The 27,361-nt window shown below is 41.1% G+C and overlaps 1 protein-coding gene across 1 annotated transcript; it reads right to left on the bottom strand.

Annotated features, from left to right (window-relative positions):
- Positions 1 to 366: 366 nt before the first annotated feature.
- LOC122018688 (lysine-specific demethylase SE14-like) lies at positions 367 to 26,284 on the bottom strand. The gene is made up of 8 exons (XM_042576088.1): positions 25,078 to 26,284; positions 24,915 to 24,993; positions 24,719 to 24,786; positions 7,444 to 7,594; positions 5,300 to 5,994; positions 4,295 to 4,372; positions 3,961 to 4,185; positions 367 to 2,780 (listed from the first exon to the last, which is right to left on the bottom strand). The coding sequence occupies exons 1-8, from the start codon at positions 26,030 to 26,032 to the stop codon at positions 688 to 690; spliced, it is 4,344 nt and encodes a 1,447-aa protein (XP_042432022.1). The 5' UTR covers positions 26,033 to 26,284; the 3' UTR covers positions 367 to 687.
- Positions 26,285 to 27,361: the final 1,077 nt, after the last annotated feature.

Below are 27,361 nucleotides of genomic sequence, written 5' to 3' on the forward strand. Positions count from 1 at the left end.
TAGATGTTACAACCTATGCCACTAGCCACTGGGTTAAAGATAAATTAATTGGACTTTGATAACTGAAGCTACTACAAAAGTACCCTTGTTCACTTTTTGTTAGCCATTCATCATAATATTTCATGTAAAAGTTAATGACATCATTGACACTATTCAATTTCTAAATAATATGCCCTCATCTTACAAGAAATAAGAAGGTTTTACTGTCTACCGACTTCAATGATAGATTTGACAAGGTTCAAGTTTAACAAGTATCTGATCATTGAGAAAATGGCATACAAAGCAACCCAACATCCATTGGGAATCTAGAAGAAACAAAAAGAATATACTAACTACCGAACACGCTAACTTCCGTTTCACGGAATGTCAAAAACTGAAAACAGACTGAACCTTTTTAAAGTAGAAATAAAAGGTTAGGCATGGTTTTACATATGATTGTTTGTATCTAGTAGACTTACAGCAATGGTCAGTCGGCGTACAATAAGCTTTAAAGAAATGAGAGAAGACAACAGAGAAGAGTATAATGAAATGATGGATAGAAGAATAATGGTACAATTAGTTCCTTTGCCCGTGCAAAGAACATCGTGGAACAGCATCTCATACAACCAGGATCAGCCTGTACAGAGCTACGACAAAATTAAGTGAATTCCTAGAGTCTATCTAGAGAGCGTTTGATGAAATCAATGGCTATCCAGCAGATGGAGAAACATAATGCCCAGTTTTTCTTCGGTGGCGGCTGAAATCAGATACAAACCTGAATGTCTGGCCACAATCGGTGAATTTGCACTTGTAAGGGCGCTCTCCAGTATGGAGACGGATGTGTTCAGTCCTAGCCCATGCCCACTTGAAAGTCATGTTGCAGCCCTTCCCTTTCCAGGGGCACACAAGTGGTCGATCATCCTTGTGAACACATTGATGATGTGCTGCATATCTATGCGAGCTAAATCTTTTCTTACATCCCTCAATCGTACAACGGTTCCGTTTGTGAAGAGAAAGTTCTCGTCTCGTGCCAAAACTCATATAACAGCCTTCAATATCACATTTCAAGGCCCTGCGTTCATCTTTTTTGACAAGAAAATTTCCGGGTCTTCTGCTTAACTTGATTGTGGAGCTTTTTCCCGGCGTCAATGTGTCAGCCTTAGTTTCTACTTTAAGCTGACTCCTTGGCCTTAGACCTTCACAAGGGCCACGGATAAAGCAAGCTTGTCTATCTTCATGTGTTGCTTGGACATAATTTCTTTTCTTTCCACGCCTTACATACTGAATAAGATCAACTCTTGCTGGATATCTGTAGTCTAGTTGCATATCTCTTTGTGGTAAAGAGACACCTTCAGAAGTACAGCACTCTCTTGCATCTTCATTTACTTCCTGGATTACAGAATTTTCAACCACTGAGATGGCATCCATATCTGCCTGTTTCGTTGACCCTTCATTCAGTATGTCAGAAGAACCAACCATATTGGTCAAAACAAACTGATCAGTGCAATTTGCGACATCTGAAACATCAACATGTTGAGTCATAGATAAAGTCTTTTCCTGCAATTTATTATTATCAGTTTTATTATCGTGAAGGAAGCCATTTGAATTATCAGCATATTTAATTAGTTTGTTGTTTGAAGTTTCCTGAACACCTTTATTAAGCTGTATTTCAGGAAGAAATAACTGATCTGATAATAAAGATCTATAGTTATGCTCTGAGTTCCCCAAATTTGTGTAACTACCAAGGCACCTTGCAGTTTGTCCACTAGATGATTCCCTTTCAACAAATACTTCCTGATTAGCTTTGCCTGTGACACTGATTTCTCTTAGATCATAAGTTTCACCATCTGAATTAAGCACACAAGTTGGAGCTTTTGGTATAACAGAACTACCGAGCTTGTCTTTTGATTCTGCTTCTTTGGCAGCTTGACCTGTTTCTAAACTATCCAAATAATTATTGCAGGAACACACTATAGGGTCACAAAGTGCTCCCATACCATTATAACTCTTGGAGTAAATCTCTGGTGAGCCTTCACAACATTCAACATTTCTATTATCAGTACACAAGCGGCAGAAACTAGGAGGAGCAACCTCACTATATTTCCTAACTTCCAGAATCACCTGATCAACTAGATGCCTTTGAGGATATTCGGCAATCAAGATAGGTATGTTATGCAAGTTTTCACTTGTACCACCAATCATTTGACCACTAACTTCACTAGCAGCACCAGAATTTCTTCTATCATCACCACCACTGGAATCGGCCATGCGAGATTCACTAATTGTAGAATCTGTGGGTGTAGTATTGCAGGTAAACTTGTGTTTGGTAGTAATACCAATTGATCCAACTGTAGAGCCATGATGAACCGTAGTTATTTTTACAGGAACATCTTTTGAGTTATTTCTATCAGACAGCTCATACTTTAGAACATTTGCAACATGTGATTTTGACTGGACAATACCAACTACCTTGTAGGGAGTGCGAAATTTTTTAGAAAGCCACTTGAGATTTGAAACTACTGACATGGGAGAAGGATCTGAAAAGATTCCACCCAAGGATAATGTAAGCTGGTCTTTATTTGAGGGCATCTGCTTTTTGAGCTTAACACAGTATTTCAGATTTAGACCCAATTTTGATGTCCAATCATTTCCGTCTTCATCATGCCCTTCCTCATCAATTGACATGTTGATTAAATCCAGATCTGATGGGGTCCCATTAACTAGTGGGACATCATCACAGTTCAACCGGATATTGATATCTTCGGCAATCGATAAAGCTAGAGCTTTCATCTTAAGGTAGTCTACAAAACCAAATTAATGAAATATCTTTTTTTTAAAAGCATCATTGCAGGCTGTAACATATGACAAAAAGAAAAATAGACAGATGCATTGGTTGATAATGAAATCATAAAATCAACAGGTATACCAATCACAACTAGTATGTCATCAGCATCATCATTATCAAACAATGGTAGCCCCAATAATTTGGGGCAGGCTACAAGGCTATATCACTAGTTGTACATATCGGTTAAAGGATTTTTGTTACATCTAATCATTAGTTAAAGAGAAAATATCCCTCAACACCTCGTATCATTTATTAGAGCTACACCTAACCACTCTCAAATAGTATTATTTTTTTATTTATCTTTTTAATAACCCAAAACATTTATTTTAACATTTTGATATCTTCTACATTAATTTATGATGTGTTATTTCCTAACTGTAAGATTGGATTACATCAAAATCCTAAGAAAATTCCCTTTATCCTAAGTGATACTAACACACCATGGTCATACAGCACTTCCGAAGTTCCTCTTGACTTTATTCACTGTTTACCTCTAATGATATCTTCAACAATAATAACAATTGTAATTATACTTAACTTTCATTTTCTAAATTTTTTCTTCAAATTTAATCTAATTGAATTTTCATTAATAATCACAATGCCATCAACAATAACATAAACCAAAGGAGTTTATCTTGAATGTATTCGATGTGCCCATCCAGTACCAACATATAAAGATAAAGATTAGACCTGATCCTCAATGTAAATTTACAGTTGTACATGTAGGAAAATCATTTATCACACTTAGAACCATTACATCTTCCATGTAGTCTATCAAATTGTGTGCAAAGAACTTCTCCTAACTATCATTTTAAAACAGAAACACCTCCAACATATTAAGATCAGTCGTACCAACATACATAGAAAGTTTCTAACTAAGTTATGAAAATTTCCAAACAAATATATTAAAGGTTGTGTAATAGATAATCATCCATTTAACAACTTTATCGCTAAGTCTATACACGTGTTCACTTGCATGTCAACAGCTCAAGCTTATGAGAAAATAGCATGATAGGTAAAGCAGTATCCAATGAGAAAAGGTGAACACAAAAATTAAAATCACTGCATGGCATATAAAAACTTCGGAATAGATGTATAAGGCAACATAGACAAATTCAAAGTGTATAGATGCACACCTGAATGGCATATAACAAGCAAATGAGCACCACCCTTGCATTGTAGTAAGTTCTCAGCCTCAAGAGCATGTTGTAAGCAGAAGATTCGTGGTCTTAGAAAACTACTGGACAAATTCCATTTTGAAACCACACCTGAAGGACTCCTCATTGGCATACCTAACTTGTCAGTCTTGTTGGAAGAAATAGCAGGAAAATGGTCTGCCTCGTAGGTTTTATAATCAATCTCTGCATTATTTTCCAGGAACATGTATAAGTGTTATGTGCTGCACAGGTTTCTACTCTACATCACAAAATTGTTGTCCATTCAGATTTTCAAAGTTTGTTTTGTAAATACCTTGACTATAAGTAGTCTGTTCTTGAACAGATGTGTAACCTTTATCTTGTTGTCTCAATTCACATACTTGATTCTCCACTGCAAGAAAAAGGCGTTTATCTTCCTCATTGCCCAAATTACTAACAGACAGCAAAGACATGTCGAGTAGCTTTTCAATAGATGACTATATCTAGTCATCTCAACTTCATAACCAATCAAATCTAGCATGCAGTATGGTGAAGCATCTCTGGCATCACTTGGGTACTCAACAAGAGACACTTGCAGTGTTATCAGGATGTGAGTTGACATTTGAATATAAATTTCTTATTTTGTCATGCCAGCATAGTTTTCCTCTTGAATTTTAAGTAACAAAATGAAAATTAGCACCGTTCTACATGAGAAATTGTATGTTATCTGCTAGAAACTTTCTGAATCTACAGAAGTTGACCGCACACAACAATACAACATGAATCTATAGTTGTTAGCTGCACAACATATCAATTAACTCTAACATATTTGTACCGAACATCATTCTGCTTAATACAATGTATTCATCTCCACTGTAAATCCAATTTCTACTAGTATACAAATGCCAACTCCAGCAACTAGATGCAAAATATTCCATGTCATTCATTTCAAGATTTCAACATTGATGTATCACAGAGGTTGCAACATGGCAATAAATTATGGCACGCATTTTTGAGCTGAACATTATCCTATATCTTATAATGTTTTGTGACCTCTAAACCAATAAAAATTAAGTGAATGAGAAATTGACTGACAATAGACCCTCCATCTCATATCTGGCTGCTAAATGATCAGTGTAACATGTTGCAAAATAGATATTTTTCTAGCCAATGCTTAAAGTTCTAAAAGAGGATCCTGCAATGGAACACATACATGATACTTACTATACATTTTTAGCAACACAAAATTTTGTAAGAAAGCTGGGAAGTTCGGACTCATATGTAATAATATAAATTGTCTATAGAAAATGTAGATCAAGAAGATGGGAAAATATTTTACCTGAATCTAAATTCTGAACAGAGCAAGGCGCAGAAGAATGGACATTCACATTCAGTGATTTGTCAAGCACTGTGTTGAATTCGTCCAAATTTGATGGAAAAAGCTTCATGCATGCCATTTCAGAAGGCTGCAAGATTGCCATAAATGGGTAGCCAAGAATTCCGCAGGCAACACATGCCAATGATCCAGAGTCAACATTAAGACCACATGGTAGATCAATTTCATCAAAATCCTTGTTATCCATTGCTTTGACCTGAGAATTAATCCAATCAGCTTGGAAAGCATTCTCTGATGCCTCAGCAGACATAATGCAAGGAGATGAAGTTCTGGCAAAATTAGAAGTTGATTCATGAGTGTACTGTGTACAGCAAGTGTCTCCTTCATGATCAAATGAAAGTGTACCCCTTGATTCAGAGTCTCTTTGAATTCCACAACCATCATCAGTTGTTGGCTTACATGCTTTGGGTGATAACGGGGAAGATTGTAGTGGGGCACTTGGGCAAGCAGAAGGCAGTGACTCTGGTTCCCACAAGATAACACTGGAGATTGCTGCTTTTGAGAGAAGTGCAAATAATAGATTACTTTCACTCATCATATCTTCTAAAAATGCCTTCTTTACCAAGACTTCTTTCTCTTCTCTCCTACGGTCTCTCAGACGTGAACTACGCCCTCCAGGTAATAGTTCTCTAGGGACACTGGCATTAAAACCACCAGATTCAAACTGGAGAAAAAACTAAAATTTGGTGCTCACTCATTCAAAAGTATGGACACCAATAATGGAGGAAATAAAGAAAGAAAATATCACAGCTTCAGTTGGCCTTATGTCACAAGTATATGAGCAGTATAGTCATAGAAACTTAAAAACAGTGTCTTTTGTGTAAAATTTTTAGTCAAAATCACCAAATGAAAACTTTAAAGAAAATCAAAAGAAAACTGATGAGAAACACAAAACATCTCTGGGAATCAACATATAAGACAATAATATAAGTTGCATCATCTTGAAATACTTCTTATTTGTGTTAATTCACCATATAAGCTGACGCTTACAAACCCATAGAATATTTTTTTTATTAGGGAATAAGTTTAAACATATCTTTTAAAAAAAACTTGAATAGATGTAGTGTTCATAATATGTTAGTAAAAACATTTGCCTTGTTCAATGAAATCTTTCTCAAAATCATTCTAAGCAGAATGAATAACTTAATCAATACCATGGACTCTGATATAGAGTTAACTTTAAAGAGCAGCCTGGTGCATGAAGTTTCCATCAATGTGGTGCCAATGCGGGGTCCCGGGGAAAGATCTATTACACAGAGTTTTACCCTGCTTTGCAAAAGGTTGTTGTGACCTCTAAGTCACACGACAACAATTTTATTGTTGCATCATGGCTCCCCTTCCCTTATACAGAGTTTAACTTTATAAAAGAAAATCTGTAACTAGAAATAATAAAGGTTTGAAGTATTAGATTACTGGTATTTTTTATGAAGCCTTAGGTATGAGTCACCTCGTTCTAAAATCTAAATGAAGTTTACACAATCCCAATCACACTCACTTACTGTTTTCTAACAAATACTAGCTGAAAAACTTGTAGAAATAAAACAAGTGGTTGGCCAGTAGAAAGCCTCTGACATCAGATAGTGACTATTTTGGTAATAAACATCATATATGGGAAAGGACGAAAGGTCCTGTACTTTAGTAAGTAACAAACACTCTTCCCAGCCCAATGCTATGCCTACAATGCCATATGGTCAATCATAACAACTTCCCTAAAATATTTTAAACAATTTTACTCTGACTCAAGTACAATTACCACCGGAAAGATGGATCATGTTGTCTGATATCTAATTTTCTAAAGACAATTACATGGTCAATGGGGAAGAGTATTAGATGTGTGACATGCGCATATAGGGCTTAAAAATCGAAACAGATACCCACTTATTCGAAAACAATTGGCATCAATCTAAAATATTGCTAAATACCAGATCAAACAATACTTCCTTGAACTATAGAACTAGCCAACATAAACTAGTTTGTCACAGGAAATTCACATTTCCGTCACATGCAAGGAAATGCAAATATGAAAGAAGAAAATTAGTCCGATTCAAACTCTCCAAATTGCACCTCGACAAACATAAAGAACTAACCTAGAGACAAAAGATATTGATAACAAATACAGCAATTGTTGATGGGAGAGCATGGGAAGAAAATTCATTGCTGCCCTTCGCACTGCAGCCTCTTTTGCCACTGTTAACCATTTTGGAGTTGCAAAATTGGCAGCCTCACCACAATTGAATCCTGTTAGTGCAACAATGATAACAGAACTAAATGAGGAAGACAGTAAATATAGAAGCAAGAAAAGATAAACATAACCACAAAAATGTAAAAGCTTTTAATTAAACAATATATTGTCTCAATAATAGGACAAATGAATTTAAAACTATATTTGATTTGCAAAATATCTAAGAAATAATACTATATTAGTTCATCAGATAGTGTAAGACATCAGATGCACTAAAAACATCAAACCCAACGTAAGAAGGGCTGATGCAACTTTTATAAATTAAAAAATATATATTGACATCATGAGGCAATAAATGAGATTGAATTTATTTTTAAATTTGAGTGCTAATCTATGTAATTCTATTCAGTTAGGAAAGCAAGTGGAACTTTAAGTAAGAAAATTTTGTTCTATATGGACCCTTTCTATAGGTGTAACATTCATTCCTAATGAGTGTGTAGGATTCCTAACGAGCAAATGCCTATAGCATCAGATGCACTAAAACATCAAGCCCAATGTTAAGAAGAGCTGATGCAACTTTTCTAAATTATGCAAAATATTGACATCATGAGGCGATAAATGAGATTGATTTTTTTTTTTAAATTTGAATGCAATCTATATAATTCTATTCCGTTATGAGAGCAGATTAGCAAGTGCAACATATAAGAAAATTTTGTTACATATGGACTCTTTCTATAGGGTGTAACATTCACTCCTCATGGGTGTGTAGGATTCCTAACAAGCAAATACCTGTAGCAGTAGCATCAGATGCACTAAAACATCAAGCCCAATGTAAGAAGAACTGATGCACCTTTTCTAAATTAAGAAAAACATTGACATCATGAGGCAATAAATGAGATTGAATTTTATTTTAAATTTGAGTGGAATCTATGTAATTCTATTCCATTTGGAAAGCATCTCAGCAAGTGGAACTTTAGGTAAGAAAATTTTGTTCTATATGGACTCTTTCTATATGGTGTAACATCCATTCCTTATGGGTATGTACGATTTAACAAGCAAATACCTATAGCGTATATCTTTAACATCTTATTTCCTATATGAGAAAGAAGAAAAATGCAAGAACTGACATTATTAATCATGGAAAATTAATCCTGACATAGATACAGCTACAGAGATTTTATACTGTTATTAATGTACAAATTTGTCATGGTTTCACATCATGGGTATTTATAATGGTCATCCATACCACCTTAAATGCATTTCTCAGAGTTTTCCATTTATGGATGTAGCCTCAATTCCCTCTAATAATTTCTTATCCTGTCCATCTTCATATATCCATACATCTACCTTAACATACTCATGTCTAAGACTCTTATATTCTTCTCATGTGCTCAATTCATAGGTTATCATTCAACTCTATATAACAAAGTAGATCGTATAACTTGCTATTAAACTTTAGAGAGACCTTACAATCATAAAAGAACATCTATGTCCTCCTCTATTTCAACCACCTTACTTGTACCCTACATCCTTTTTCTAAAGCATTCCTAGATACTTAAAATTCTAATCATTCGTCATCTCCTACTTTAACAATTGTCTGTTTACGTTTAATACTATTAAACTTAAATTCTAGTTCTTTCTACTAAACTTAAAACCTTAAAGTATCCGGCCAAGATTCAAGTTTGACATTTACTCTTTCACTGAGTTCTAAAATGCGCCCTAGGCAGCTACCTAGGCACCGCCTAGGCGCTAGCGGCCAACACCCACATCGGAAAGGTGCTAGGAGGCAAGCCTAGGTGGCCCAGCCACCTAGGCGGCGCTGGGCATCACTTGGCATCGCAAAAACATTGAATTTTATTTATTTATTTTTTCCATTTAAAGCCCTAAATCCTATTCGATCTCACGTCGTTTAGACTATCCCGACTGTCTCTCGCCTCCTCCGGAAGAGCTCGACGATCAATAAGTTTTTAAATTTATTTTATGCAAAAAAAATTTTTGCCTCCTGCAACACTTCCGGCGTCGCGGGACGTGTCTGGGGTCGCTGGACGAGTCGCCGGAATCTTCCGACGGCATTGGACGCTTCGCCGGAGCTTCCGACAACTCATCCAGTGGCCCTAGACGCGTCCGGTAATGCGCCCGCCGCCATCGGAGTTCAGCACAATTGTGTCGTGTCGCGTTAAGCATAGCCTCACGATGTTTTTTTTTTTTATTTTTTTTATTATTTATTTAATTCAACAATTTCTCACTTAAATAGGGTAATTTGAATAGGCTTTTATACCCCCTAATTAAATTATCCCAATAAATTATATAAAAAATAAATTTAAAATTTAAAAAAAATTATAAATATTAAGTTATTTATATTCTAATAATATTATATTTAAAATTTTAAAATTCTAATAAATATTATTAATTAATTTATATTCTGATATTTTATATTTAAAATTAAAAAATCGAATAAATCTTATTAATTCATATAAATCATATTTATATTCATAATTGTATATTTAAAATGTTTAAAAAATCTAATAAATTTTTTTAATTCATATAAATCATATTTATATTCTGATAATATTTTTTTTTACTAATTTATATTAATGTTTTTTTTTACTGATGTATATCCTAAATTTATTCTTAAATCACTTTTCAGGTTATTACAATTACAATGACAAACAATCAATCTTTGACGACATCCATCATTCAACCCAAATACGAAATTCTTAGGAGAAAGTCAAATGACATTGGATGGAAATTTGGGATGTTGATTGATCCTAAGAACCTCAACAAAATTAAATGCAAGTTGTGTGAAAAAACGATGAGGGGGAGTGTATAGGATCAAGAAGTACATAGCAAATATACCTGGAAATGTATCTAGTTGTCGAAAAAACATCTCAAGAAGATTAAAATAAGTGCAAACGGACTATTTAGAAGGGAGGAACAGAAAGAAGAACAAAATAATGGAAGAACAAATTTGTAGAGCAGAGGTGACTATTTTTCTAGATGAAGAAGGCCCTGAAATTGAAGGGATAAATGGAATTAAAAAACCTCTTCCACTTGGCCCCATGGATAGATAGGTTCCGATGGGAGTAACGTGCTTCGCAAAAAAAAAATAAAATAAATGAGGCTCTTTTCAAAGAGAGAACTCAACAAGTTCAATAATATGTTGGGAGATGAGTTTGTGAAAATAGAATCTCATTCAATGTTGTTGATAATGATAGCTTCCAGCAACTAATGGAGGTAGTGGGTCAATTTGGACCAGGATTCAAGCCTCCAACTCAATATCAACTTAGGGAGCCACTGTAGAAAGTCGAAGTTGAAAGAAAAAATTTGTACGTTAATTGCAAGTTGGGTACTAAATTTTTAGAGTCTAAGGAGTCTTCAGATGAATTTTTGAGTATGTTGACAAGTGTGTTGAACAAATAGAAGCTTAGAATATTGTTCAAATTGTAACAGACAATGCCACTAACAATATAATTGCAGCTAAATTGATGAGAAAAAAACGACCAGGGATCTTTTGGAGCTCATATGCAACTCACACGATTAATCTCATGCTTAAAAATATTGGCAAGCTTCCACAATATAAAAAGGTTATTGAGCAAGCCAAGTCTTTTACCATTTTTATTTATGCTCACATAAGACTTTATAATTGATGAAAAGTTTCATGAAGAAGAGAGATATAGTGTTACCAGGTTTGCATCAAATTTCCTCACATTGCAAAGCTTGATTGAAAAAAAATCTAATTTAAGAGTCATGTTTACAAATGATATGTGGGAGAAATGTAAATGGTCAAAAATAAAGGGAAATTGGCTTACTCTATTGGGCACATCACATAAGTTTTTGGAATGGTGTCACACTTTATTTGAAAATATTTGCTCTTTTGGTAAGAGATTTTCGATAGAAAGACATTCATGGGTTTTCTATATGGGGAGCTTCTTTAAACTAAAGATATCAAGGTAGCCCTGAACAACGTGGAATCAAACTATCAACCTATCATAGTGATTATTGAGTCAAAAATGAAGGATAGACTTGATACATCATTGCATACCATTGTATTTTACAAAAGGTAAAGGTACTCTTCATGGATTTGTTAATTCGGAACCTAGACAAATAACCCTAAATTTAGCATACAAAAAAGATTTGCTTGATGATGTGAAGCGTAGAGTTGGCCGTTTTATTTACTCTACAGCACTTCCGTTTAATGTTGTGAATGATCCTTATTGGTTGCCTATGATTGAGGGTATTGCAGAACATGGAAGAGGGTTCAAGTCTCCTTCAATGCATGAGTTAAGAACTTGGATACTTAAGGCTGAGGTTGATGGCATCAACCTAATATATGAGTATAAAAAGGCATGGAAATAATATGGATGCACTATTATGTCCGATGGTTGGACGGATAAGAAGAATAGAAGTTTGATCAATTTTTTTAGTGAATAGTCCTACCGGCACTTTCTTTTTAAAATCTAGTGATGCATCAGCTTCTATTAAAAATGGAGAATTGATCTTTAAATATCTTGATGATGTTGTTGATGAGGTGGGAGAGGAAAATGTGATTCAAATTGTGACGGATAATGCTTCAAATTGCATTAAGGCGGGGGAAAAAATTATGGAGACTAGACACGGAATTTGGTGGACACCTTGTGCGGCACATTGCATTAATCTAATGTCAGAGAATATTGCAAAGTTGAAGATTTTTTCTGACACAATTAAGCATGCTAAGATGGTTATGAAGTTCCTTTATGGTCATGGGACTACTTTCTTTGATGAGAAAGTATACAAACGGTAAAGAAATTCTCCGTCCTGTTGTTACTTACTTTGCTACTTCATTTCTCACTCTTTAGAGTATGTATAAAGTTAAAAAACCACTTGAACAAATGTTTGCTTCCAAAGATTGGGTTAGTTCACCACTATCTCAAACAACTCAGGGAAGGTCATGAAAAGAATTGTTGTTAATGATCTCAACTTTTGGCCGCATGTTGCATTTTGTGTTAAGAGTGTAGTTAGCTGCATGTTGCATTTTGTGTTAAGGGAAGTTGATTCGAAGGAGAGATTGGGCTTGGGATATATTTATGAACTTATGGATAAGGCAAAAGAGATAATAAAATTTAATTGTAGGGGAGTTGAAAATATAAGCTCATTTGGAAAAAAAATTGATTCACGATGGACTCCACAACTTCATCATCCTCTACATGTGGTCGGGTACTATTTAAACCCGCAATTATATTATGAAGAAAGATTTTCTGATTGTGATGAAGTTAGAGTGGATTGTATGCTTGCATGGATAAGATGATGATCATCTTAAAGTGGGTATCCAATTGGACTTGTATAACAAAGTTGAAGGAGAATTAGAGCTCCAATAGCAAAACGAACAAAAATGTTACGTGATAAAATTTACTTCTTGTAACCGTTCTTGTATATATATATATATATATATATATATATATATATATATATATATTCTTGTAATTTTCTTTATGTTATTAGTCTCGTGGTGGGAACGTCTTGGAAGTAAGACACCCGAGCTTACTACGTTTACAATTCGAGTGCTTGGTCTCACTTATAGTGCTTCGGGATGTAAAAGAAATTGGAGCACTTTTGAATCAGTGAATATTCTAAGTTTATAACTCTACTTGAATTTTAATTGTTTTATAATTTTTATATCATTGCTTAATTTTTTATATATGTTTTCTTCTTTATAATATTAGATTCATACAAAAAAGAGAAATAGGCTTGAACATACGAAGTTGAATGCGTCGGTGTTTGTAAAATATAACTTCAAGCTTAGGAAGAGAAGCATTAGGAGGAGAGACAAGATGATCCCATTGTAGTTGATTAAATTGATTCAAATGATGAATGGATAACTGAGAAAGAAGGACCCGTGATGAATTATTTAAAAGTGATCCTATTGTGAGTGTGTCGCTGGCTATCTTTGAAAGTTTTTTCAACTCAGATAAGCGAGTCGAAGATGTTGAGGATATAGTTGAAGTTCCTCCTACGAATTAAAAAAAAAAAGAGTTGTTGAAAATTCAAGCATATGCAAATTATGTACTTATATCTACTTCACTTATAATTGATTCTTAAATGTCGTATCTCTTATATAATAGGTGGAAACAAAGACAAACAAGCAAGGTTGAGTCTTGTGGAAGATAATCATCTTGATGCTGAAAATTCTGGTGGAGTAATTCCAACAACTTTTGATAGTGGAAATTTTCCGACCATAGACACTATTGATGATGATAGTGATATAGAGTTGGATGATGCTGATTATTTTTAGGTTATGTTATTTTAATTATAAGACTTTTTAAATTGTTGTTCTTGAATATTTTGACATGTAATGAATTATTATGATTAATTTTAGGTAATGTTATTTTTATTTTACTTGTATAAGTATTTTTGTTTTTTAAAATTTAAAAATTAAGGGCACGAAAGCTTGCGCTATGTGCTTCGCTATTTATGTTATGCGATGACAAGACAAAAATACTATGAACCAACGCTATGCGATTTAAAACATTGGTTTAAATTGAACTCGATTTGAATTCAATTTGGTTTATTAAAACTAAACCAAAGTTATATCTTGGATAAATTAGTGATAATTAGGTTAGTTGTATTTTTTGTTAGAAATTATTTAGTTATTTAAATAATTAGGTAATATTTTATTTTTCTTTCTCCCTTCCCCCTTCTCTTTTCGCTCATAGCCTACACGCATCCCACCCACACTTGTGGTTGCTCGATGTTTGCAATCGTCATCTGGCCACCCACTGCTCCCCTTCTCTTTCACTCCCTTAGCATGCATGCATCTCACACATAATCACGCGTGACCTCGATAATCATCCACCACTTACGACTAGTTGGCCACCCATAGTCACCCATCGTCTACCGTCCACAACCACCTATTGCCTAAAGGCCCCACAACACTCAACGACTGCACTTGCTACGATCGCGTCTCACGCCCTCTCTCTCCCTAGTAACTTCTTCCTCTCCTCTCTTTGGGATTTTCTTCCTTATTTTTTCCCTCTACTTTGTCTCTCTTGCTTTGGTGAGTGTTTCATGTACCTGTTGGCAAGCAAAAATATAAATTTTGGCCATGACGACACTTCAAACACTGATTTGGACCACTTTTAAACATTGGGCACGTGCAACAAGTGAAGGCTCAATAATAACCTTTCTTAAGGTCAAATATGAATTGGCTATGGAAGAGTGGCATAGCTGATAGATGCAGATGCAATCATGAGGGCAAGGATGATGAGGCAAATAACTAAGAAAGTGAAGAAAATCATGAGTAAAAGGATGAGATGAAAAAAATAGTGCAACTTAGGTATAATTGAGGTAGTGAAGCATGTTCTAAATAATATATATTAAGGAAAGAGGTATTAAGATAATGAGGTAAACTAGACATAGTTTTAAAAGACATAGAAACAATCTTCAATTGCGCCAAACATAATGTGCACATAGTATGGGGCCATATACCTAAGTAACAAAAATGCTTATGCATCATCTATTTAGGAAATGTTGTAACGCTCAATAATTCTAAGGTTTAAAAGTCAAAGTGCTTGGAAGTAAAGAGGCCGCTATAAAGTCCAACTATTCCTATCAATTTTAATGTTTTTTAATTTCCAATGTTTAGGAATTGGAGGGCCAATTAAGAGTGTCGCTGAGTTCTTTATGTTTTCGATGTTAAAGAGTTCAAGTAGTAAAAATATGTATTGTTGTTGATCCGGTGGTAAGGATCGGGGGTCCACATAGGAAGGGGTCAACGACATGGGAGAGTCAAAATCCCGGCTGATCAGGGGAAGTCACCTGGCTGACCGACCGGAGTAAATCCCGGGCCGGCACGAAGATAGCTCGACCTCGAGTCGAGCTTCCGACGCTCACGAGTTTCCCTTATAGAGGAACCGTTGTGCCGAGCGGCCGATCCGCTCGGCCGAACTGCAAATCAACCAGCTCGTACTCCCGTCCGAGTATGTAACCGAGCGGCCTTCTCGCCCGGTCCGATGCGCATACACACCCGAGCGCCCTGGAGGCCGAGCGGTCATCCCGTCCGGCCCAGTAAGAGACAAAAGACTTAGAAGAGGACAAAAAGGGCAGCTAGTGATATCATTCTCGAGACACCTGCCATCGACAAACAACATGGTCAGCGGTCGGACCGTACCAAGGATCGTACGGTGGAAGTTTCCACTGTCATGACAGAGATATGCTCGGACAGTTACGGTATGACGTCAGGCGCACGCTTTTCTGACACAACCATTCTGAGGTATGCTTTGAGGAGCGTGCACACCTTGAGAAGCGTGCACACGCCTCTCCGGGGTCCTATATAAGGACCTCCCGACTTCGGCGGAGGTATGCTTTTCTCATCTACGGTAGTCACAGTCTCGTTATTTTGCCTCTGCTTCGTCTCGTCGTTGCCTGACTTGAGCGTCGGAGGGTCGTCGCCGGGAACCCTTTCCCGGCCTGGCTTTGTTGCAGGTCCACCTCATTGCGGAGATCACCCGAAGGCAGCAGAGAGCGCCACGTCCCCAGTTTTCATCGACTCAGCGCTCGGTCAGGATCAGCCGCTATCATAAAATGACTGTGAAGTTGCTCTCGCTCAAGCAGGGGCTCAAGGAGACACGACGGGCCCGTGGAGCAGCAGCAGCAAAAGGCGCTAGCCGAGCGGCTAGCACAACAGGCAACATCAGTATCGAGCGGCTGGGCGGCGCGAGAGGACCGACCGGAGCAACTCTCAGTGTGGGGGCAGAACAAAGGTCCGACCGGTACTCAAGTGGAAGCGCCACCCGCCCCGATACCTTTCCATCGGGCCTTGTTTCAAACGCCATCAGAAGTCACGCAAGCCAATCTCGACCGAGGGTCTTCATCCGACGAGGCACCCGTTCGTGACGCAAGGAAGGGCAAGGCACCCCGAACGGAGTCATCCTCCGAGCAGATCAACCGTCGATTCTCTGAAGCCATCTTACGAGACCCACTGCCAAGGCATTACATGCCCCCAGCAATCGGAGAGTACAACGGGACCACCGACCCGGATGACCATCTGGGTAAGTTCGACAACACAATCACTTTATATCAATATATATATGGTGTGAAGTGCCGGGTGTTCATCACCACCCTTTCTGGATCGACACAACGGTGGTTCCGGAGGCTGCCGGACGGATTAATCACGAGCTTCAGAGAGTTCCGCACGGCTTTCCTTCACCATTTCGCGAGCGCGCTACCAGAAGACCAACGTCAACCTGTTCGCCATAAGACAAGGCTCGAGGGAGACGCTCCGAGCTTACATCCAGCGCTTCAACCAGGTGGCCATGGATATTCCGACAGTCACCCCGGAGACTATGCTGAATGCGTTCACACAAGGGCTCGCGTACGGCGACTCCTTCCGCTCGCTCATACGAAAGTCGCCCCGTAACTACGACCACATGCTGAACAAGGCTAGTGAGTAAATCAACGTAGAGGAAGCCCAGGCGGCCAGAAGAAAAGAAGCGCCACCCGAGCCACCGGCCACTGCCGAGCGAAGGCCGCACGCCGTCCAACACGTGGCAGCCGATCGGCCCAAGCCAAAAAGGGAAGGTATGGACTCTCATGTTTTGTTCGCTCAATCAGTCAGCAACCCACAACACGCGCGATTGTCGGAGCCTCCCCCGATCGCTCACCCTAAGCCACGAAGTTATCACCGCCGATCACCTTCCCCGGACCAACGACACCGACACCACAGCCCCGGTTGGCGCGGTGCCAGAGAGCCACCTGAGCGGCATCATCATCGTCAGCCAAGGGTCAATCCCAGAGCATCGCAGGAACGGACAAGGCTTTCCGCTCGGGAGCAGGAGAATAGAAACAACGCAGCTCGGGGCGAGATCAACATCATTGCTGGCGGACCTACAGGCGGTGACTCGAACTAGGCTAGGAAGTCACATGCTCGGCAGCTCAGGATCCACGCGGTCGGCTGCAATCAAGAACGGGCGAGTGGGCCCGAGATAAGCTTTGGGCCTAGAGACCTCGAGGGGGTCGAAGTCCCTCACGATGATGCCCTCATCATCCGAGCGGTAATAGCTAGCTACACTATCCACCGCATATTTATTGATACAGGCAGCTCGGTCAATAATATTTTCAAGAAGGCATTCGACCAACTTCAAATTGACCGAGCTGAGCTACTGCCAATGACGACCCCGTTATACGATTTCACTGGCAATGAGGTTTTGCCGATCGGGCAGACCAGATTGGCTATCTCGCTAGGAGAGGAGCTGCTCAGGAGAACGCGAACAACTAACTTCATCATGATCGACGCCCTCTCCGCATACAATGTGATCTTGGGGTGACCGGCTCTCAACGAGTTCCGAGCGGTCGTCTCAACATTTTGCCAAAAAATCAAATTCCCTGGGGAAGATCGGGTGGGAGAAGTCCGAAGAGATCAAATGGCAGCCCGGCGATGTTATGTGGAGATGGTCCGAGCCGAAGCAAAGGTCGCTCGGAAAACACCACGCATCGAGGTAAACGCTATAACCGAAAGACCCTCTACTTTAGTTTATGAAGAAAAGGAGGAGGTACAGATCCACCCGGAGCGACCGGAGGCCACGACGTTCATAGCCTCCGACCTGGAGGCAAGCCAGAAGGAGGAGCTAACCAGATGTCTCCAACAAAACCGCGACGTCTTCGCTTGGTCAACTCATGAGCTGCCGGGAATCTCGCCGAGCGTGGCGCAACACGAGCTTCATGTCCGGCCGGACACTCGGCCTGTGAAGCAAAGGAAGAGGGATTTTAGTGCCGAACAGAATGTCATCATCCGAGCTGAAGTCGAGAAGCTTCTGGAGGCCGGCCATATACGGGAGGTGCAATTCCCGAGCTGGCTCGCAAATGTAGTGCTAGTCTCCAAACCTGGCAACAAATGGAGAGTCTGCATCGACTTCCGTGATCTGAACAAGGCGTGTCCGAAGGATTTTTACCCGCTGCCCCGGATTGATCAAATGGTGGACTCAACCGCTGGGTGCGAACTGATATGCATGCTGGATGCTTATCAGGGCTACCACCAAGTGTCGCTAGCCCGGGAAGACCAAGAGAAAGTCATCTTCATTACGGCGGACGGTACCTACTGCTACAACGTGATGTCATTCAGATTGAAGAATGCTGGAGCTACGTACCAGCGGCTCATGAATAAGGTGTTCCGAAAGCAAATCGGGCGGAACTTGGAAGTATACGTAGATGACATACTTATTAAATCACTTCGAACGACCGACCTGTGTGCAGATATAGAAGAAACCTTCCGGACGCTGAGAATGTACGGAGTCAAGCTGAACCCCCAAAAGTGTCTATTCGGAGCCAAAAGCAGACACTTCCTGGGATACATCGTCACCGAGCGTGGCATCGAGGCGAACCCTAGCAAGGTGAAGGCATTGCAGGATATGCCGCCACCCAGAAATCTCAAGGAAGTTCAGTGTCTTACCGATCGGATAACAGCACTGTCGCGATTCATCCACCGAACGACCGAGCTCCATCAAACCATCGAGCGGCGACCATAAATACCCCGCTCGGAAGACCGTCGAGTGGCGACGTTAAACTCTAGGATCGAAGCGACGACCATAAATACCCCGCTCGGAAGACCGTCGAGCGGCTACGGTAACTCTAGGGTCGAAGCGGCGACAATAAATACCCCGCTCGGAAGACCGTCGAGCGACGACGTTAAACTCTAAAGTCGGACCGGCGACTACAAACCCCCGACCCGAAGATCGCCCAATGGCAACATTGAAGCTTAACGCCCAATGAGAGACGAGCGGCAATTATTAAAGGCCAGGATAAGGAGGGAATCGACCTACTGAAACGTAGCCCGTTCGGGATGCACGATTATTTATGTTGACCAGAGAAAGTGAGCCAGCAAAACACGAGCAAATTTTCATTAAACAAAAAGGGGTCTTCGGACCGACCGATAGGATTACAAAGAAACACTTCATTCAAGAAAGTTAAAAATATCCTTGGGCATGCCGCTGAGGAGCGCCGCGTGTTCCCGGACGGGAATAGTCAAGGACTCCGGAAGGTGGCCCTTAGCCTTCAAATAATCTGCAGTGGCGGTGATAGCCAATTCAAAGGTGTGAACGAGCCGGTGGCAAACCTTTTCAACAAAATCGTCCGAGCGGATGTACTTTTACCTCAGCACGGCGAAACGGCTCGGCTCGGCCTCCTGGTACTCCTTGAAAGCAGCACGGGAAGCATCGAGGGCCTCCTGGAGGGCCTTCAGCTCGTCCTTGACAGCCACCACCTCCGCCGAACGACCCTTTTTCTCGCCGTCCAGCAGCTCAGCTAATTCCTGCACCCGCTGTGCCAAGGCCCGAGCCTCAACATTCTTCGCGTCTAGATCGGCGATAGCGCGATTCTTCCAAGTGGTCGCCAAATCTATCTTGTGGTCATAGGTTTTGACCTGCTTTTCGAGCTGGCCTAACATGAACGCCTGATCAGCAGATTTCTTCCGCTCGGCCTCAAGCAGCCCTTTAGTCTTCGCCAGCTCCTGTTGCAGCTCGACGTATGATGGTGCCTGGGAGGAGGATGGTCCGCCAGAAATTTTGAGCTTCTTCAGCTCTTCTTCTAACATCGCCAAGCGGCCGGAGATGGCCACGCTTTCCACCCAGTTCTGATAAAGGCCAAAGTTGTTAAGCACCGAGCGGAAAAGTCATGCGAATAAGTTGCAAGAGACTCACCCCGGTGGCATGCTGCAGGTAGCTGTCGCCCAACTGACCGGGAGACATCGCGACAGCGCGAGCGTGCGTGTCTTCCCATACCTTGGCGAGCGGCCCACGAATCGTGATGACGTGTTCGGGAGTCGTCGACCGAGCGGATTCGGCCATATAATCCTCTGTTGGAAGGCGCAGAACAACCTTTATGACGCGACGTCCGCTTGGCGTCGTATGAGCTGACACCGAAGGACCAGACGGCTGGTCGGACGGTGCTGAAAGTATGCCCGAGCGGCGAATCCTTGGAGGCACTAGAGGCAAGGAGCTGACTGGCATCGCCTCGAGGGGTCTGTCGGCACGTCCAACTGAGAGGGTGTCCGGTCGAAGGAAAGGGCCTCAACTGATGGAGCCTTGTCTCTGGGAGAAAGATCCCTCGTCCGCTCGAACGCTTGTACTGCGGAGGTGGCCGAACGCAGAGGCATCTCCGTCCTGCGCCTCTTCCGATTAAGGGGGAGATCATCCTCCGGCTCAGAGTCCTCCTCCCGAGCGACAGGCTCCTTGCTAGAAGTTGCTCCGCCCGTTAACTCCGCGGGAGAGGTCTGAGCGGCCGACTCCCCAGCGCCCGCCTCGCTCTCACCCTCGTGAGAAGAGAAATGTCCAGTCGCTCCATTTCTTTGGCCGCTTCAGCCTTCTTCTTCAGGATCCCGAACAGCACGGACTCCATTACGATGTTCGCTGCGAAAGAAAAAGAAGAAAATCAGTTAGACTCAAGGTAAATGCACAAGTGAACTTCTTACCAAAGCTGCTCGGAAGCTTGGTTCAGCTCGGACTCAGGTCGAACATGTACATCACCCCTTCTGGTAAAAGCTTGTTGATATCGAGCTTGAGGCCGGCCAGCATATTTGCGGCTTGGAGGTAGTCCGGTCGGGTCTTATACCTCTTCAGCTCGAGAGAAGTTGGCGGTCCGACCCGCCACTTGGTTATAAAAGGAAGCCGCCCGGGGAGACGAAGGAAAAACAAGTACTCCTTCCAATGTTTGTTGGAGGAGGGCATCTTATCAAAAAAGACTAAGCTGATCCGAGACTGGAACAGATATGTGCCCAGCTCGGATTGCTTGGGGTAATAGAAGTAGTAAAAAACCTCCGAACGGAGGGGAATGTTGTGGATTTTGAATAACACAACAACTCCACACAAAAGGCGGAAGGAATTAGGTACAAGCTGGCTGAGCAGAATGCCAAAGAAATTACAGACTTCAACTATAAAGGGGTGGAGAGGAAAGCGCAGCCCGGCCACAAACTGATCGCGGAGCTGCGGTTTGTGTGGCCGGTTGGAAGGTGAGGCCAAAACGATTTCGAGAGAAGAAGGAAGGTCAAAGGCATTGACCAGACCCTCCGCGTCCCGCGCGTCGAACCGCGACTCCATGGTCGTGTACCATGGGTCGGGGGCGAGCTCAGAGGGTTGAGAGGTGCTGGTCATTGCGCGGAACAGTATGAAGAGCGAAGGCCGAAGAAAAACGGAAAGGTTGATAAGGAAGAAGTGCAGAACAATGCCAGCGGAGCACAGTACCGCTAGAATGCGAAGAAAAGCACGAAAAGAAAGAAGAAAGGGTGGGCAAAGAGTCCTTACAGAAAGATGGTCGGAGAAGAAGGCGAGTGGCTGGAAGATTGAGGACGAGTTCACCGGAGCACTGAACAGGATGGAACAGAAGCCTTCGGATGCACGCACGCGATAACGCGAAGCAGCGGAGGAAGAAGAGATGGCGGGATCCGAGGAGCAGATCTGACCGTCGAATTCAAAAGGCCAAAGGTCACATCAGCCCTAACAGCTCGAGCGAGCGGTGACGGCTGCGTGACCACGTGGCGCCCGCTCACGGGTCGCATTTAATGAGCGTCATTACGCAGGCGTGGTCGCGTGCTCAGTCTTAATGGCGAGGATTTGCACGAATTCCGAAGAGATTCTAGGGACATCAGCATTGACCAATGTCGGGGCGGCGGGACAACCACTGGCAAACAAAACTTTCCAAGTGCCAGCAGGTGTCAGGCCGAGCGGCATCGCCCACTTGCGCAGTTCCTGATCGGATAGACACTAACATCAGTAGCAGAACGGCAGGCGTGTCACCAGGCCAATGGTCCAGTCAGTCGGACTTGCAGCCTCCTTCGACTAGACTTGAAGGGAAGGCACGTGATCCGGTGGTAAGGATCGGGGGCCCACATAGGAAGGGGTCAACGATACGGGAGAGTCAAAGTCCCGACTGATCGGGGGAAGTCACCTGGCTGGCCGACCGGAGTAAATCCCGGGCCGACGCGAAGATAGCTCGATCCTCCAACGCTCACGAGTTTCCCTTATAGAGGAACTGTTGTGCCGAGCGACCGATCCGCTCGGCCGAACTGCAGATCAACCAGCTCGTACTCTCGTCCGAGTATGTGATCGAGCGGCCTTCTCGCCCGGTCCGATGCGCATACACACCCGAGCGCCCTGGAGGCCGAGCGACCATCCCGTCCGGCCCAGTAAGAGAAAAGACTTAGAAGAGGACAAAAAGGGCATCTAGTGATATCATTCTCGAGACACATGCCGCCGACAAACAGCATGGTCGGCGGCCGGGCCGTACTGAGGATCGTACGGTGGAAGTTTCCACTGGCAAAGATATGCTCGGACGGTTGCGGTATGGCGTCAGGCACGCTTTTCTGACACAACCATTCTGAGGCACGCCTCGAGAAGCGTGCACGCGCCTCTCAAGGGTCCTATATAAGGACCTCCAGACTTCGGCGGAGGTATGCTTTTCTCATCTACTGTAGCCACAGTCTCATTATTTTGCCTCTGCTTCGTCTCGCCGTTGCCTGACTTGAGCGTCGGAGGGTCGTCGCTGGGAACCCTTCCCGGCCCGGCTTTGTTGCAAGTCCACCGAAGGTCCACGTCATTGCGGAGATCACCCGAAGACAGCAGAGAGTGCCACGTCCCCAGTTTTCATCGACTCAGCGCTCGGACAGGATCAGTTGTATTACAAAACTAGAATCTAATATAAAAGCTGAGTCTTTTTAATAATTTTTCTAAATTGTGTGAGGCAATCCCATCCCCCTATAGTGTGATGGCTAAGATTCAATCTCTCTTCTTATGTTGAATCATATTTTGTATTAAAGCCTAAGATAATATGTCTATAAAATCCAGGTGTTTTAGAGGAAAGTTGACTGATAGTCAACAAGATGAGATATTCATATGAACAACTTAATGGCATACAACGATGTTGGAAAACCCTGCCTTCTCAATCTAAAAGTGATCAAGCCCAAGGGAGTAAGGAGAAATATCTCGAGCAAACAAGTCAATTCAAGAGGCTTCTAAGATTTCAACAACAACAAAGTGGACAAGAGGATTCCTTGAGACAAAGAACAATTATCAAAATGCTATTGGAGCCATATTTCTAAGGAAAAGTGGATCTCAATTTATTTGTTGATTGGCTTGCATCAATAGTATAATATTTTAATTGGTACATCATAGATGATCAAAAAGTAAGGTTTACTCAAATAAAGCTCATGGGTTTAACAAAGATATTGTGGACGTTAATTAAAGCAGACATAAGAAGTATAAGACAACCACCAATCAACTCATGGCAAGAGATGAAGGCTAAGCTACGAGAGAAATATATTTGTCGCTGTAGCTGGATATATGGAGAAGTTCAATGAGTTAAAGATTCACAACAAACTCTTGTAACGTATAAGGATAAAGTCAGAAATTCGAAGAGAATTATTAAAGCAGCCACTTCACAACCAAGAACAAACTTTTCAAGTGGCATTGGATATGGAGGAGTACTTGGGTATTCATTTGATAAGAAGCTTGGAGTTTCAGCAATTGGTTCGATGAACAAAGGTATCCATGAAACCAACTGGCAAGCACCGGTAAGCGAGAAGAGGATTTGTAACCCATTTAATTAGCAAATAGGCTCTAAACCACCTTCAAAACTATTCAAGTTTAAAACAAGGGTAACACATGTTTCAAGAGTTAAGAGTCTTGCTTACAATTGTCTAAAAGGATCTTCACATTTAAGTGGAGCACGAAGATGATGCAAAAATCTAACCAGTATCATATAATATAGTTTTTGGATACTTTTTCAACTATAGTATTTCTTTTCATCTAACAACCTTATTCACCATTTCATCATTTAAAAAAAATATATTTTCAATTGTTTTTCCAATTTTGAGCCTACCTATTATATATAACAACAACAACCAAGATTTATCCCACTAGGTGAAGTCGGCTAAGCCTACCTATTATATCAATCAAATATTGTTGACATTTTGGGTTTTGACCCAATATTGATACCAATACATATTCCACAAAATATGGTAAGATCTCACAATATGTAAGTGCAATTTGTATCTTCTCGATAAGTTAAAGGAGGCATAATTTGAAAGTTAAAAAAAAAATCTTAATTTAAGGGCAAAAATCAGAAACATTATATCTTAGTCATTATTAGAGATAGTATGTAATAGTTTACAATATTTAACAAGAACTAATACTTCTCAAAATTATATTTTAAAAAAAACTTACCATGGCTAAAGCCTATATGATAAGCCCTTGGAAATGTTACAACGAATTCACCAGGACGTTGCACTAACCTAAACAGTAACAATTGATACTTTTAGTTTATAATAGAATTTTAAACAGAAAGAAATTTACAAGAAACCCAGTGAAACTAAGATTAGTCATAAGCAGATGTTCAATTATCAAGGATCAGAGTTTTTACCGGCAGCATGGTATTCCCGATAGCACCAGAATTTCAGGGGACAGCAATGTTGTTTTCTCACCCAACATAATTAGAGAAGCTGAAACAAAAGAAACAAGTAAAAATTGATCTTATCCACTTGTCAAAATGCACAATCATGTGGAAAGTTAATGTGCTAGCCTACCAAGCCTATCCATGCTTCCTCCATAGCCCTGGATACGAATAATCTCCTCTAGCATGGCAGCATGATCCCCAGGAATAGCATACCAAGTTTTTGGGGAACCCATGTGGAGAAAGTTCAAGCTATGCAGCTCATGATCCTCAACATGCCATGCGAACCAACTGAACAACATCCCAATATACACCATAGGTGAGGTGACTCCTGGCACTTCGTCAGGCATAAACCTAGTGAGAGAGCCAGGTGACCTAGCAATAACTTGGAGATTCCATGGGCTATTGGATAGCTTCCATCCAGAGTCATTCATGCCCTCTTGTTCCCCAGATGCTTGTGGGCACATGCGTTTTGGCTCCTGGATGCTCCTCTTATCGAACCCTTTTTTCTGCTTTCTTCCACAGTGGAGATAGACTGGTTCCTCAGGCACACCAAACCCGGAACCTGGTACATCGTTGGCATACTCTACAGAGACGGGCTTTTCTGCAGCAGCTTTCCAAAAGAGGGTCTCAATCAACAGAGGGTCGACTTCCTTGAAACCAGTGAGCTGGGTGCGGGCAAATGCCTTGGACTTGGCCTCAAAATGGTCCAGAGTATAGAATTCGCCGCTCTGCCAGACCTGCTTCTGCACTGGGAGCGGGCGGCCACGCTTTGCCCCGAGCTCCTGGCACCGGGTAGTGAAAACGGCGGACTGAGAAAAGGGGGAGGGGGAGGGGGAGGGGGATGAGGAAGGCGGTCGTGGACGGTCGGGATGGGTGGAGAGGGTGCGGTTGAGGTTTGCGAGAACGAACTTCTTGGATGGCCGGGGCAGCGGGGGAATGACTTTGCAGATGCCGAAGGCGGAGGCCGTACGCTCGATGCGGGAGATGAAGGCGATCGGGTCAGCGAACTCCGTCTCCGTGGGGTGGTACTCCGGGGCCATGGGCAGGTTCTTCAGCCAGGCTGGGATCTCCGCCGGCTCCGCCATGTAAACCCTCCCTTCCAACCTCCTCCGCAAGAACCCTAGCGGCGCGGCGACGAGATCAAGGGCGTAGAGGATCTACGAGAAAGGGAGATTGAGAGGGCGGCATCAAGGAGGAACGGGTGGCGCTGCTGTTGCTGCCGCCCTAGGTTTATCGGACGATGGTTGCCGACATCGCCAAGCGTGGTAACTATATCGCGTCGTGGGCTGAACCGACTGCCAAGATCTACTGTAGACAACTGAGAGATGCAGACGGCTAGAGACAAAGAGGGAAATGCACACTTTTTTTTTATAGTTTGTAAAACAATTAAGAAATAATTAATCCTCTTTTTAAAATAAAATTTAACAATAATTATACGGCATGAAAATACCCTATGTATTTGTTCATAGATTCATTAATCAATTTCATCCGAAATATGAATCTAAAAATTTTTGAATAACTTTAAATCAAAATTAATATATTTTTAAAATTTTTTAATATATTTATATGTTCATATCTAATTTTGATAACATAAATTAAGATATTTAAATATAATTAAGAGCACATCTCTAAATTTTTACTTTACCAATTTATTATTCTCAATTTACGTTATCGAATTCAGATATAAGAGCATAGATATATTAAAAAGAAATTTAGAAGTGTATTAATTGTGGTTTAAAGTCATTCGGAGTTCTCTTAGTTTATCAGTTAATTTCATCTAAAATTAATTGATGGACTTATACCATAGAAGTTCTTGAAGTATCACTACAAAAAATAAGGCATTTTGGGACGAATTTTGGGACGAATTTTACAAAAAAATTCGTTGCAAAATTTTTTGGGACGAAATCAGGGACGAAAATTTTTTCGTCCCAAAATGTTTGATGCCAACTTTTGGAACGAATTATGATTTGTTGCAAATTCAGCAACGAATTTGGGGACAAAATTGGCAACGAATAAAATTTTCGTCCCCAAATTTGTCGCAAAAAAGGAACGAATAATTTTGTTGTTGCAAACTTAGCAACGAATTTGGGGATGAATTCAGTTCGGAGGAAATAATTTTTTGTTGCCAAATTTGTCCCTATTTTTGCAACAAAATTGGGGACGAATTCAGTGGCAAATTATTTTTTGTTGCTAAGTTTGTCCCTAATATTGCAACGAATTTGGGGACGAATTCGGTGACAATTTTTTTTTGTTGCCAAATTTGTCCCTAATTTTGCAACGAATAATAAATTTGTTGCAAAATTTTAAGCATTTGCAACAAATTTGGGGACAAAAATACTAATTTAATTAATAAATAAATTTTCGTCCCAAAATTCGTCCCAGAATCTGGGACGAATTTTGGGACGAATTTGTGG

The sequence above is a fragment of the Zingiber officinale genome, chromosome 9A (genome assembly GCF_018446385.1).
Source record: "Zingiber officinale cultivar Zhangliang chromosome 9A, Zo_v1.1, whole genome shotgun sequence".
Taxonomy (NCBI): Eukaryota; Viridiplantae; Streptophyta; class Magnoliopsida; order Zingiberales; family Zingiberaceae; genus Zingiber; species Zingiber officinale.

Bases quoted from the DNA above. Each gene is read 5' to 3' on its own strand.
- LOC122018688 (XM_042576088.1), bottom strand. From the start codon at position 26,032: ATGGCGGAGCCGGCGGAGATCCCAGCCTGGCTGAAGAACCTGCCCATG. The intron at 5,995-7,443 runs GTTAGTTCTTTA...TTTTAATGCCAG, and splicing joins TCAATATCTTTTGTCTCTAG to TGTCCCTAGAGAACTATTAC. The intron at 2,781-3,960 runs GTGTGCATCTAT...TTGGTTTTGTAG, and splicing joins GCTTGTTATATGCCATTCAG to ACTACCTTAAGATGAAAGCT.